This window comes from Melanotaenia boesemani, chromosome 24 (assembly GCF_017639745.1).
Source record: "Melanotaenia boesemani isolate fMelBoe1 chromosome 24, fMelBoe1.pri, whole genome shotgun sequence".
NCBI lineage: Eukaryota > Metazoa > Chordata > Actinopteri > Atheriniformes > Melanotaeniidae > Melanotaenia > Melanotaenia boesemani.
Window position 1 is genome coordinate 14,510,238 of NC_055705.1, and position 14,594 is coordinate 14,524,831.

General features: G+C 36.6%; 2 protein-coding genes across 5 annotated transcripts; both read right to left on the bottom strand.

The window, feature by feature from the left end:
- Positions 1–1,321: 1,321 nt before the first annotated feature.
- LOC121635455 (OX-2 membrane glycoprotein-like) lies at positions 1,322–6,349 on the bottom strand. The gene is made up of 7 exons (XM_041978601.1): positions 6,239–6,349; positions 4,622–4,960; positions 4,222–4,530; positions 3,288–3,323; positions 3,095–3,188; positions 2,944–2,994; positions 1,322–2,825 (listed from the first exon to the last, which is right to left on the bottom strand). Exons 1-7 carry the CDS (start codon positions 6,291–6,293, stop codon positions 2,690–2,692), a joined length of 1,020 nt encoding a protein of 339 aa, XP_041834535.1. The 5' UTR covers positions 6,294–6,349; the 3' UTR covers positions 1,322–2,689.
- Positions 6,350–9,513: 3,164 nt separating this feature from the next.
- Positions 9,514–14,140, bottom strand: LOC121635456 (OX-2 membrane glycoprotein-like). Of its 4 annotated transcripts, none has more exons than XR_006009465.1 (8): positions 13,850–14,137; positions 12,116–12,454; positions 11,715–12,023; positions 10,524–10,559; positions 10,338–10,431; positions 10,187–10,237; positions 9,676–10,068; positions 9,514–9,565 (listed from the first exon to the last, which is right to left on the bottom strand). XR_006009465.1 is itself a non-coding variant. In XM_041978603.1 (8 exons), exons 1-7 carry the CDS (start codon positions 13,902–13,904, stop codon positions 9,933–9,935), a joined length of 1,020 nt encoding a protein of 339 aa, XP_041834537.1. In that variant the 5' UTR covers positions 13,905–14,137; the 3' UTR covers positions 9,514–9,664; positions 9,884–9,932. The 4 variants fall into 4 exon arrangements, 3 of the variants coding, with proteins under 3 accessions (XP_041834537.1, XP_041834536.1, XP_041834539.1); XM_041978603.1 differs by having other exon boundaries at positions 9,514–9,664; positions 9,884–10,068; XM_041978602.1 differs by having other exon boundaries at positions 9,514–10,068.
- Between the last annotated feature and the right edge of the window lie 454 nt (positions 14,141–14,594).

Below are 14,594 nucleotides of genomic sequence, written 5' to 3' on the forward strand. Positions count from 1 at the left end.
TATTTCATTGTATTGGATAGGAATTTAGGACAACTTTTCCTCGCAACATTCCTTCAGTTCATTGAGGTTTGCAGTGTTTGTTTCCGCACAGGTCTCTTATGGTCCAAACAACAATTCAATTAGGCTGTTGTTTGGAGTTTAAAAGAAAATAAGCTTTGTCCTGGCATCCCTTCCAAACAAAACATACTTGCCTAGTCTATTTTTTAATTATGAACTTTGACATTCAACTTGCTAAATGAGGCTTTGCAGTTTCTCTGAACACTGCACGTTCTGACACTGGGTTGAACTTACAGCGACGTCGGCTGCTGGGACAACTTGCATATGATTTTTCTCACTGTAGTTATATAAAATAGGATTTTTATCCTTGGTATTAACACACCCAAATGCTAGAAACCAACTAATACCCTCTTCTATTTATATAGATTTACTCACACATGGTTATGATAAATTAATATTATCTAAGCTTTTATTTACTACGGAAGCCATGAGGTTAGACTAAGTTTGCTGTAATTTGCTTTAACATAAATGTAAACACATCTAACCACATGACATTTTATTCTTATTCAGTTGTTGCCGTATTTAGAATTACTGGTTGATTCAAACAATGGTGCAGAAAGAAACATTAAATATGCAGCTGACTAATAAAAACATACAACATTTAATTTAATTACATCCACAGGCATGAAAAAGAAGGAAAAGCAAAAACTAAAAAAAAGAATTTAAAACAAATGCAAAGGACTGATTTATAAAATGTTTAATCAAAACAATTAACAAGTTGAACACATTAATTTTCATTAAAGTTAATATTGAAAAACTGTATATTAAAAGTAAAAAAGAAAAACATGCATTCTGATTCATCTCATCACATTAGAGTCCAAACTTATTATGAATATTGCTGTTTCCACGTAAAAAGACATTTTTAACATCAGCATTCTTTAGAAGACTTACCTCATGTAGTTTTTTCTTTTTAACACAAAAACACCTGCAAAGACACATGACATAACAACTCAAATAAAACCCACACACACAGAGAAAAGGTGTAATCAAAATCTATAAAAGACACAAAAGAATAACCAAATAATCATAAATCTCTAAATCTGAGGCTTTCAAAAGAGTTTTACCATCTGTGAATCACAAACACCTCCATCTGAGCAGGGGTGTGCACAAGTATGTAGTAATATTAGGATTTAAATACAGTATTCACATAAATGCTGTATCGTATTTACATATTAACATTAATACTGATAATACAATATTAACAATAATAAGGAAATAAAGGAACGATTGTACATTTTCACTGACATTATTTTTACTTGTACACTGATTTACTGCTCTGGAGGACAGAGAGCTGCTAGTGCACACAGGTTAAATACAAGCCTGCGTGCCATGAAAGTCACGGTTCAACGTGAACTGCTGGGAAAAGAAATGCAGTCTGACAGCTGAAGAATAAAGCTGAGACATTCATTTCCATGTTTTAATTACTGAATGCCCAAAAGAATTAAAATAATAATTCAACTGTTTATTTATACAAAATATATACGTATTAAAACACATACCCTGCAATTGGAAAACATTTGTTATATTAAATTGGTTGACACATTTCTGATGATCAGCTTTAGCTGAAGAGTCCTCTTCTTCAAACAGCCTTTTTACTGGTGTAGGTGACGGCTGAGAGGGTGTTTTCTTAACTTTTATTAGGCGATGTGCGCCGATCAGCTCATTCTCCTTCCTGATTAAATGTGTTGAAAAAGTACATTAAAAATAGAATTAAAACAACCTAAAGAAAAAAGAAACAGAACAAGCTGAGATAGAAACACACAACAGAATACACGCAGCAAGTTACAAATATAGATGCCGCCATCATCATCATCATCACAATAAAACACAGCAGATGGAAAACAAGGTTCCAAAACGAAAAGTGTAAACATTCTTTTTTAAAAACCGTGAACTAAATACAAAGATTAAAAAGAAACGTGTAAAATTGGGGAGATTTTCTGCATAATGTCATGCACATAACTGTAATAAAGGGCAGAAAGCTAAGCTGTGAAGTAGGATGTGTTCGTCTTTACCAAGTAATTTAAAGCTATTCCAGACTGTTGTTGTGTAACCGACTGATAAAATGAATTAACTGAATGAATTAGCCTTCATTAGATATGTTTACATGGACAAAGGTGGTGTGGTGGTTAGCACTGCAGCCTCACAGCAAGAGGGTCACTGGTTTGAGTCTTGGCTGGGGGGAGGTTTGAACCGGGGGGTGGTGGCCTTTCTGTGTGGAGTTTGCATGTTCTCTCCGTGTATGCGTGGGTTCTCTCCAGGTGACTGTCCAAAGACATACATGAAGTGGTACAGATCATAAATGAAATGTCAGTTAATGACTTATTGAATAATGTTTCCACTGAAATGGAGTAAACATGGCGGGCGCCGGTGCATACCTTGATAATTTTAACTGTGATTGACTCATGCTGCCTCCTACTTGTGCTGCTGTCTCTCAACTTCCTCTTCATGTCTACAGACGGACAGTAGTCCACATCTCTGGTGTCAGACGGACAACTGGAGACGAAGTGTGTCTCTAATATCCTCGATAAAGACGAACACATATCCTATTTCACTTAACAGCTGAGCTTTCTGCCCTTCATTGCGGTTATACACATGAAGTATGCATAAAGTATCACATCCTGGGCTTTGACAATCATGTCTGGTTGTCGTCTTCGAACAGCCTTTTAGCCGTCGACGGCGAGGGTTTTGGGTGGTTGTTTTCTGGACGTTTCTTGCTTGATGACCGCTGTCTGATCAGCTCATTCTCTTTCTTGATCAAAGGTGTTATCCTTCAGATAAAAGAAATAACACCCACTGTCAGCTAGAGAGGTCATTTCAGTCTGACCAACAGAAAGTAAAATGAACAGAATATTCATTACAATTATTGTAATTACCAAAGGTTCTTACTGGTGTGTGTCCTGGGTTGTTTTTTGTGGTGTTTTGGTCCTCTCAAGGTCTCTAAGGGACAGTAGATTTTAAAGGATTTATTGAGTTGCCAACATATTTTAAATGAAGGTATCTATTAAAAGACATGTGGTAAGCTAAAAAGTTAATTTACCCATTCTGTTTTTGTCTCCGCTGTACAGTAATGACGATAGCAACACAACCGCACACCACAACACACACAGCTGATAAAAAGATCCAAGTGGAATCTAACAGAAAAAGAGCTAAATTAGACATGGATCAGTAGTCAGCAAAAAAAAAAAAAACACCATAAATGTGAGCTGGAACCATGAAAAAAGTTGACTTACTGGATTCACTGTCAGAACGCTCTTTCTTAGAAGCACCTGACAAACACACACACACAAAACTCAAACATGAGAATCACAGAATTTTCCATACCTGTAAACTCAGAGGTGTGAAAAAGGTGGCAAACTAAATCCCTTTAGGCAGGGGAGCCCAAGTCCAGTCCTCAAGAACTACTATGCTGCAACAGTTAGATGCATCCCCTCTAACACACCTGAACCAAATGGCTGAATTCCCTCATCTGCACCTCATTCAGCTCTGCAGAGGCCTGGTAACAAGCCATTCATTTGGTTCAGGTGTGTTGCTTTAGGAGTCTGGGAGCATTCTCATGCAGAAAAATGTGTTGTGATTCTAACATATAAATGAAGCATTCTGGTGGACTCTTAGAAAATAAATACATTTGCTTAAACTGGACCAAGGCTCCTTTTTCATCAGCATAAACATTTGCTAAAGCTAACTCCAACAGCATCCAGCCACGTTACACCATCTGTTAGAATGGGTATTGTAAACACTCATGAAACCAGACAGTGGAACGTGTTTTTGTTTCCCTTATATTCTAAAACAACAATATGAATTAAAATCAGATAACAATATGGAAGAAGTGGAGATAGCCTCTACAGAGGAAAATACGATGCTGTCATAGTGATTGGCCAAAAGACGTCGCTGACATGTGTTTTATTCTAAAGATGCACAATGATGACGCATCCACGGGTGTATTTTTCTTTTGTCCTTAAAAGTCCCGACCCTTGAAAGAGAGCTTGTTGTTTTATTAACACTAAAAGCAATGTCATTGCTTTAAAGTCAAAAACTCTTCAGATCTACACGATTCTCGAGAATGCTATATTTGGATTCAGAGATTGTTATTTTTGCTTAAAAAGTCACAAGTTTGCATGTATTGTCATTAATATTTAGATATGAAGTATGTAAAATTTTTCTCACCATGATCAGACATCTGTTTGGGCTCAGGAAGGAGAACAAATGCCTCCATCTGAGGACCAGAGGGCACTCGGGCTGCACATCCAACCTGAATGCTGTTTTTATGGAAACGTGACAGTACAGCTGTAGCAGTGACAGTGACGGTACCGTTGGTGTTGCTCACACTGACAGTGTTGTGGTGTAAGAAGTTGAGGTGCTGTTGTGTAACAGTCAGTGTTACACTGGGAGCAGGTCGACCTGTGGCTGAACAGGACACAAATGACTCTGCAGAGGAGTTTGATTCTCTGACATGAAGGACGGGTTCATGCAGCTCTGCAGACAAACACAAAAACAAACAGAATGTAGATAAAGTTTTGGTCTGTTTAGAGTTATCCATGCTTTCAATGTTTGCTGGAGTTCTTACCATAGACTCTGAGGCAGGTTGTGCCCGTCACAGCTCCATCGGGGAAAGTGTTAAACAAACAGTGATAGCAGCCTTCATCCTCCTCCGTCACCTTCTTGATCACCATGGAGCAGTTCTTTAGTTCACTGTACAGAAAATCTGCTTTCTTATTTAAGCCTGGATTGACTCTTGCGCCAAAGTTTTTGCTGAACGTAGCGAGATTCTTCTTTCCATCAGGCAGGATTTTCTGCCATGTGACCTGAAGGACGTCTTTAGACTGAGTGAGTTGACATTTCAAGCAGGCCTGCTCTCCCACTGCTGCTACCACAGTCTGCTGCGTTTGGATCACAGCTGGCACACCTGGATAGAAGAGATCATGTGACAGTAAGGGGTCTGTAACTAACACCACCTGAACATGCTGCGTACCATTCTTCTACATGTCGCTGCCACACAGTAGCTGCAGGAAATCAAGAAAATGCTTGTAAAAGTGCATGCTCGGGATTTGATGTTTTCAAAATAGCACACACACACACACACACACACATATATATAACAGTTAAACAAGTCAGGTGCAACATATAAATATTTGCATATGCATTGACTAAAAAGATACTGTTATTGGTTCGAATCTGAGCTTTCACTGTAGTTCCTTCCTGAAATCTGTCGTGTAATCCTGCCCTCTGTTGGGTTCAGGATCCTGTTTGTTTTGGATCAAAGTTATCTGGATCCTACTCAAAAGCTTTGAACAACACAAACTGAGGGTTTTTATCTGGATAACAACCAGAAAGAGATTATGTGATCCTATCCGATTTCGGAATCCTTCTTTCCCTTTTGAACAACCCATTTTCAAGATGTGATCCAGTCGGTTAACCGAAACCTGATCAGGTTACATTTGAACAACCAGCCCAAGGTGACTGTCTTTGGAGCCAAAGAGAAGTGATTAATGAAATGAATTGTAATGGAATATATTTAAGAAAGTCTTATTAATCATGTAGAAAAGTCTAGTTAAGGTGTAATAATTTCAGTGTATAGAGCATTTGATTACATCATTTATTATTCTTAATTTCTGTAGTTTAATTACTAAGTAATTTCAGTTACAATGATGTATTTATCATGTCATTTCTATCTAATAGCAATAGTTAATTAGTAGCTTCAGATCTGTTATTTCCCGTTATGTCATTTACATCATGCATTTCTGTAATTACGACCTTATTACACGTGTATATATTTCATCATGCAATGTATGTTTAATATCAGTTTAATCAAGTTAATGTGTTTAAACCAACTATGCTCAATAAGCATGAATTATGAAAATAAACCCTGCCAAAATGTCAACTGTGTCATTCCCTGACAACTGTTACACTTGATGAGTAACACAGTTGACATTTCCTCCGTTTTTCCATCTTTGTTCTTGCTACAGATGTTGAAGATGTCATCACATGACATATCATCCCAATGAAATCGGTTATTGTTTGAAACAATGACTAATAGTAGGCCTTTTTGATCAAATTGACAAATACACCACGTGAACTTGAATGCAGCCCTAAATATAGAATCACTCATATACACAAGAAATACGTTCAAGAGTTTAAATACGTTTAGAATAATTAGTGAATAAATTAAAAGTAGCTTTCTTACCTTTAGAAAAGATTCCCAAAACAAAAAATAAACAGATAACTGAAACGTGTGTCATCGCTGCATTTGGCCGCTTAAATTTGAAAATAAACTGTTACAGCGCAGGTGCAGCTGATCAAACCTCTACGTAACGCAACCTGAACACTTCCACGTTCCTAAGTCTCATACACGCCCCTCATACCTGACGTTGCTTTTCCCGCGTTTACAATCGTAAAACTACTTGACTTTGTTGTGAGTAGATGTTGTAATAACCTACAAGAATATAATCACAAAGAGAACAAAATGACAGAGATTATACCCCCCTCAAATAAAATAAAATAAATCTGAGAAAATACTTTACATTAACATTATCTTTAAAACATTAAAAAGCAACACTTTCATCCGCAGATAAAGTAATATTTTTACATTGTTTTTACGTAAAGAAAAACATAAATAAAACACTAAATTGATCACTAACATAATTTAATTCTCGTTTTTATTATCACCTGTTTGTGGAAAATCTCTGCATGTCACCATCATATCTGGATAAACAGCGACATCATGTGGACTGTAGGTGACACTACATGAGGGAAACATGAGTTTCCACCAGTTTCTGGAATACCCATAATAATACCAATTTAACTAAGACAGTAGAAAGGTTAAATAAGTATAGCTGCGTGTACATGGAGCATTTCTTTTATAATTATTATTAAATAAAAAAAATACATGGAGCATTTTTAATCCGATCAAACGCCCAGTCAGAATAAAAATGCGTCATGTAAACATGCCAGCTGGAATCTCTGATCAGATTGATTTCAATTTGATACATGAAATATTTGTCCATGTTTACATAGCTAGTCATACATCTTTACTCATTCAAATTTGACAGAATTTCAGGCGTACATTTTCATGTTATGAATCTCAATTAGGTCTCTGAACTAAACAAAAGAAGTTTCGATGGCCACTTTTTTCTCTGCTTCACTTACAGCTTTTTATTATTACAAAATTAAATTAAAAAAGTATCATTAATGAAAAATAAAGAAAAGTTTTAATGTTATCACAACAGTTTTCAGTGCTTAACAACAGTTTTCAGTGTAAACCTTTGTAAAAAGTACAAAAATATAAAGTATTAATTAAAAAAGAAAGGCAGCAATAAGCACCAAAAAAAAAAAGTTTTTTTTTAAAGGACACAAAAGTACAATTTGTCAATGTTAAATGTAAATCATTATCTTAGTCAGGCAGTGTTTGCTTCACTTTGAAATTATTCAGCCTTAAGGTTTGATCCAGTTCAGTTCAGTTTTGACGTCGTGTTGACCTGGTCTGCATGTTGTTACCACTGTCACTGTGTTTAATGAAAAACTAAACATGCGTTAAAACTCTGGTTACAGTCCTCGTTTTCTCTGTTTCCCTTCTGAGGTGATCGTTGTCGGACTTCAATCTTCTCATGTGGTCCAAAATGTTCTTCAGACCTTCACATAAACAAAAAGGGTTTGATTAACAATGTTTCATCAATAAAATGATGGTGTAAAATTCAAGTAACCTGAATGTATTTAACAGAGGCTTTGGTGGGCTTTATTGAGCTGAGTTGACACTAAAAAGAGCATGAGAGACATGAAAACAGGTTAGGGGTGAAAACGGTGAGAAGGATACAACCCCTGTAGGGGGGTGTGCTCCCCCAGAAGAAAATTTTGAACGTTTTATATTTGTACATTATACATATATATGTATATTATACACTTAGTTCATGTTACACGGATATCTGTTGACTTTAAAAAACTGATTTTAAAAAACACATTTATGCCAAGTGTAGAAAAGGAGTGTTTCACAAGCTCAGAGAAATAAAGCACAAGCCTACCCTAACCCACAGAGTAAGGCTGTAAGTAGTTTTACCCTACCCTTCCTACCTTCCACTGACTAACATTACTTATTTAATATAAATAGCATGTCACGTTTACAGGACTTCACTGCTTTTAGGCTTAACAACAGAGAATCCTAGCCAAACCCATTGCTCTGAAATAGGACATTAGGCACTTTTTTCAAAGAAAAAGTTGACTGCTCAACAAACATTGGTACTGATCAAGGACAGACAACTTGAAACTGACAAAAGAGGGACTTGGGCACATTTACCACTGGCCTCGTCATATAAAAAAAACACAAATAAGCCTGACATACTTTTTTCTCCTCAGCACACTGTTGGGTTAAATATTGGCTCTATGAGAGGTGTGTCCAGAGTCAAACAGGCACACACAGATGATGCTCACTTCATTTCATCAGTCAAGAATACACAGTGCCGTTAAGCAGATACTGCTGCAAAACCTACTCACTGGGCCCGTAGGTCTTTACTTCCTCCCAAGGGCGTAGGTTTGATTTTCACATTGGTAGGGACATAAAATTAGTGTGCAGATCCCCTGGATGACAAGTGTTTTATTGCATTTATGACAGATTTTTCTTTGCAGAATTATGTAACTGAGTGGAGAAATTCTGAACAAGCAGGAGTTTATAATGAAATATAGTCTATTTATTGACGGGCTGCTTATTTTATACAAAATATATACGTATTAAAACACATACCCTGCAACTTGGAAAACATTTGTTATATTAAATTTGTTGACACATTTCTGATGATCAGCTTTAGCTGAAGAGTCCTCATCTTCAAACAGCCTTTTTACTGGTGTAGGTGACGGCTGAGAGGGTGTTTTCTTAACTTTTATTAGGCAATGTGCGCCGATCAGCTCATTCTCCTTCCTGATTAAATTTGTTGAAAAAGTACATTAAAAATAGAATTAAAACAACCTAAAGAAAAAAAAAACAGAACAAGCTGAGATAGAAACACACAACAGAATACATGCAGCGAGTTACAAATATAGATGCCATCATCATCATCACCACAATAAAACACAAAGCAGATGGAAAACAAGGTTCCAAAACGAAAAGTGTAAAAAAAATTTTTTAAAAGCCTTGAACTAAATACAAAGATTAAAAAGAAACGTGTAAAATTGGGGAGATTTTCTGCATAATGTCATGCACATAACTGTAATAAAGGGCAGAAAGCTAAGCTGTGAAGTAGGATGTGTTCGTCTTTACCAAGTAATTTAAAGCTATTCCAGACTGCTGTTGTGTAACTGACTGATAAAATGAATTAACTGAATGAATTAGCTATCATTAGATATGTTTACATGGACAAAGGTCGTATCAGCTGCACGTTGGTGTGGTGGTTAGCACTGCAGCCTCACAGCAAGAGGGTCACTGGTTTGAGTCTCAGCTGGGGGGAAGGTTGAACCGGGGGGCGGTGGCCTTTCTGTGTGGAGTTTGCATGTTCTCTCCGTGTATGCGTGGGTTCTCTCCAGATGACTGTCCAAAGACATGCATGAAGTGGTACAGATAATAAATGAAATGTCAGTTAATAACTTATTGAATAAGTCCACTGAAATGGAGTAAACATGGCGGGCGCCAGTGCATACCTTGATAATTTTAACTGTGATTGACTCATGCTGCCTCCTACTTGTGCTGCTGTCTCTCAACTTCCTCTTCATGTCTACAGACGGACAGTAGTCCACATCTCTGGTATCAGATGGACAACTGGAGACGAAGTGTGTCTCTAATATCCTCGATAAAGATGAACACATATCCTATTTCACTTAACAGCTGAGCTTTCTGCCCTTCATTGTGGTTATACACATGAAGTATGCATAAATTATCACATCCTGGGCTTTGACAATCATGTCTGGTTGTCGTCTTCAAACAGCCTTTTAGCTGTCGACGGCGAGGGTTTTGGGTGGTTGTTTTCTGGACGTTTCTTGCTTGATGACCGCAGTCTGATCAGCTCATTCTCTTTCTTGATCAGAGGTGTTATCCTTCAGATAAAAGAAATAACACCCACTGTCAGCTAGAGAGGTCATTTCAGTCTGACCAACAGAAAGTAAAATGAACAGAATATTCATTACACTTATTGTAATTACCAAAGGTTCTTACTGGTGTGTGTCCTGGGTTGTTTTTTGTGGTGTTTTGGTCCTCTCAGGGTCTCTAAGGGACAGTAGATTTTAAAGGATTTATTTAGTTGCCAACATATTTTAAATGAAGATATCTATTAAAAGACATGTGGTTAACTAAAAAGTTAATTTACCCATTCTGTTTTTGTCTCAGCTGTATGGCAATGATGGTAGCAACACAACCGCCCACCACAACACACACAGCTGATAAAATGATCCAAGTGGAATCTAACAGAAAAAGAGTTAAATTAGACATGGATCAGTAGTCAGCAAAAAAACACCACAAATGTGAGCTGGAACCATGAAAAAGGTTGACTTACTGGATTCACTGTCAGAACGTTCTTTCTTAGAAGCACCTGACAAACACACACACACAAAACTCAAACACGAGAATCACAGAATTTTCCATACCTGTAAACTCAGAGGTGTGAAAAAGGTGGCAAACTAAATCCCTTTAGGCAGGGGAGCCCAAGTCCAGTCCTCAAGAACTACTATGCTGCAACAGTTAGATGCATCCCCTCTAACACGCCTGAACCAAATGGCTGAATTCCCTCATCTGCACCTCATTCAGCTCTGCAGAGGTCTGGTAACAAGCCATTCATTTGGTTCAGGTGTGTTGCTTTAGGAGTCTGGGAGCATTCTCATCCAGAAAAATGTGTCATGATTTTAACATACAAATGAAGCATTCTGGTGGACTCTTAAAAAATAAATACATTTGCTTAAACTGGACCAAGGCTCCTTTTTCATCAGCATAAACATTTGCTAAAGCTAACTCTAACAGCATCCAGCCACGTTACACGATCTGTTAGACTGAGTATTGTAAACACTCATGAAACCAGACAGTGGAACGTGTTTTTGTTTCCCTTATATTCTACAACAACAATATGAATTAAAATCATATAACAATATGGAAGCAGTGGAGATAGCCTTCACTAAACGATTCACTTTAAAATGAGTGACAATGTAGGCTAACGTTAGCACACACTCATTACTGTTAGCAATTTTCCATTATAAAATTTAATATGTTGGAAAAGGTGATGTTATAAGAAACTATGTAGGTGATGGCTTTGGGATGTGATTACTACATGGTGTTAAATTAGACATCAGGTTATACTGTTGACAGATAAAGCTTTCCCTCTTAACAATCAATGTACATAAAAAAACGTTCATGCAAAAGCTGTTATCATCTACAGAGGAAAATACGATGCTGTCGTAGTGATTGGCCAAAAGACGTCGCTGACATGTGTTTTATTCTAAAGATGCACAGTGATGATGCATCCACGGTTGTATTTTTCTTTTGTCCTTAAAAGTCCCGACCCTTGAAAGAGAGCTCGTTGTTTTATTAACACTAAAAGCAATGTCATTGCTTTAAAGTCAAAAACTCTTCAGATCGACATGATTCTCGAGAATGCTATATTTGGACTCAGAGATGGTTATTTTTGCTAAAAAGTCACAAGTTTGCATGTATTGTCATTAATATTTAGATATGAAGTATATAAAATTTTTCTCACCATGATCAGACATCTGTTTGGGCTCTGGAAGGATAACAAACGCCTCCATCTGAGGACCAGAGGGCACTCGGGCTGCACATCCAACCTGTATGCTGTTGTTATGGAAACCTGACAGTACAGCTGTAGCAGTGACAGTGACTGTACCGTTGGTGTTGCTCACACTGACAGTGTTGTGGTGTAAGAAGCTGAAGGGTTGTTGTGTAACAGTCAATGTTACATTGGGAGCAGGTCGACCTGTGGCTGAACAGGACACAAATGACTCTGCAGAGGAGTTTGATTCTCTGACATGAAGGACGGGTTCATGCAGCTCTGCAGACAAACACAAAAAAACAAACAGAATGTAGATAAAGTTTTGATCTGTTTAGAGTTATACATGTTTCAATGTTTGCTGGAGTTCTTACCATAGACTCTGAGGCAGGTTGTGCCCGTCACAGCTCCACCGGGGAAAGTGTTAAACAAACAGTGATAACAGCCTTCATCCTCCTCCGTCACCTTCTTGATCACCATGGAGCAGTTCTTTAGTTCACTGTACAGGAAATCTGCTTTCTTACTTAAGCCAGCATTGACTCTTGCGCCAAAGTTTTTGCTGAACGTAGCGAGATTCTTCTTTCCATCAGGCAGGATTTTCTGCCATGTGACCTGAAGGACATCTTTAGACTGAGTGAATTGACATTTCAAGCAGGCCTGCTCTCCCACTGCTGCTACCACAGTCTGCTGCGTTTGGATCACAGCTGGCACACCTGGATAGAAGAGATCATGTGACAGTAAGGGGTCTGTAACTAACACCACCTGAACATGCTGCATACCATTCTTCTACATGTCGCTGCTTGTAAATGTGCATGCTCGGGATTTCATCTTTTCAAAATAACACACACACACACATTTATATAACAGTTAAACAACTCAGGTGCAACACATAAATATTTGCATATGCATTGACTAAAAAGATACTGTTATTGGTTCAAATCTGAGCTTTCACCGTAATTTCTTCCTGAAATCTGTTGTGTAATCCTGCCCTCTGTTGGGTTTAGGATCCTGTGTTTTTGGATCAAAGCTATCTGGATCCTACTCAAAAGTTTTGAACAACACAAACTGAGGGTTTTATCTGGATAACAACCAGAATTGGATTACGTGATCCAATCCGTGATTTGGAATACTTCTTTCCCTTTTGAACAACCCATTTTCAAGATTTGAGCCAATCCGATAACTGAAATCCAAATTAAATGTAATGGAATATATTTAGGAAAGTTTTATTAATCATGTAGAAAAGTCTAGTTAAGGTGTAATGATTTCAGTGTATAGATCATTTGATGACATCACTTATTATTCATGATGTCTATAGTCTAAAGTAATTTCACTTACAATTATGTATTCAACATGTCATTTTTATTTAATAGCAATAGTTAATTAGTAGCTTCAGATCAGTTATTTCCTGTTATTTCATTTAGATCATGCATTTCTGTAATTACAAACTTATTACACTTGTATATATTTAATCACACAATGTATGTTCAATATCAGTTTAATCAATTTAATGTGTTTAAACCAACTATGCTCAATGAGCCTGAATTATGAAAATAAACCCTGCCAAAATGTCAACTGTGTCATTCCCTGTCAACTGTTACACTTGATGAGTAACACAGTTGACATTTCCTCCATTTTCCATCTTTGTTCTTGCTACAGATGTTGAAGATGTCACCACATGGCCACGATCAACTCAAGATTTAACAAATGCTTCATCAAGTTTTAATAATAATTTTTTTAACAATTAATACTGAAATATGTTAAAATTGTTAAGTTTTAAGAGAAAACTTGACATTTAATAAATGAAACAGCACAAAAACTGCAAAAAAAAAACAAAAAAAACTTATAATTTGCATTTTTTTTTTTAACTAAATAAATTATGGAACATCTTAACTTTTGCAATAAATTAAAGAGAAATATCATCCGATATAAAATGGGTCATTGTTTGAAACAATCACTAATAGTAGGCCGATTTGATCAAATTGACAAATACACCACGTGAACTTGAATGTAGCCCTAAATATAGAATCACTCATATACATAAGAAATAAGTTCGAGAGTTTAAATACTTTTAGAATAATTAGTGAATAAATGAAAAGTAGCTTTCTTACCTTTAGAAAAGATTCCCAACACAAAAAATAAACAGATAACTGAAACGTGTGTCATCGCTGCATTTGGCCGCTAAAATTTGAAAATAAACTGTTACAACGGATGTAAAACGAAGAGAAAAAGAAACCTAAAAACTGACCCCAGCAATAAATAACAATAAATAAAAATCTACCCGATATAACAGGGTTTAGCAGAAGGTTAAATAGATATTTAATAGAATCAGCTTTTTCGGTTTTGTGCTGAAAATGTTATTCTACACATGTATTTGTAAAGCAAAACCTGAATACTTTCACTTTCTTAAGTCTCATACACGCCCCTCCTTAAACGTCAGACGTTGCTTTTCCCGCGTTTACAGGCGTAAAACCACTTCACGTTGTTGTGAGTAAATGTTGTAATAACCTACAAGAATATAATCTCAAAAAGAAAAGAAAATGACAGAGATTATACCCCCCTCAAATAAAATAAAATAAATCTGACAAAATACTTTCTAAAACATTAAAAAGCAACACTTTTATCCTCAGATGAAGTAATATTTCTTACATTGTTTTTAGGTAATGAAAAACATAAATAAAACGCTAAATTGATCACTAACATAATTTAATTCTTGTTTTTATTATCACCTGTTTGTGGAAAATCTCTGCATGTCATCATCATATCTGGATAAACAGCGACATCATGTGGACTGTAGGTGACACTACACGAGGGAAACATGAGTTTCCACCAGTTTCTGGAATACCCATAATAATA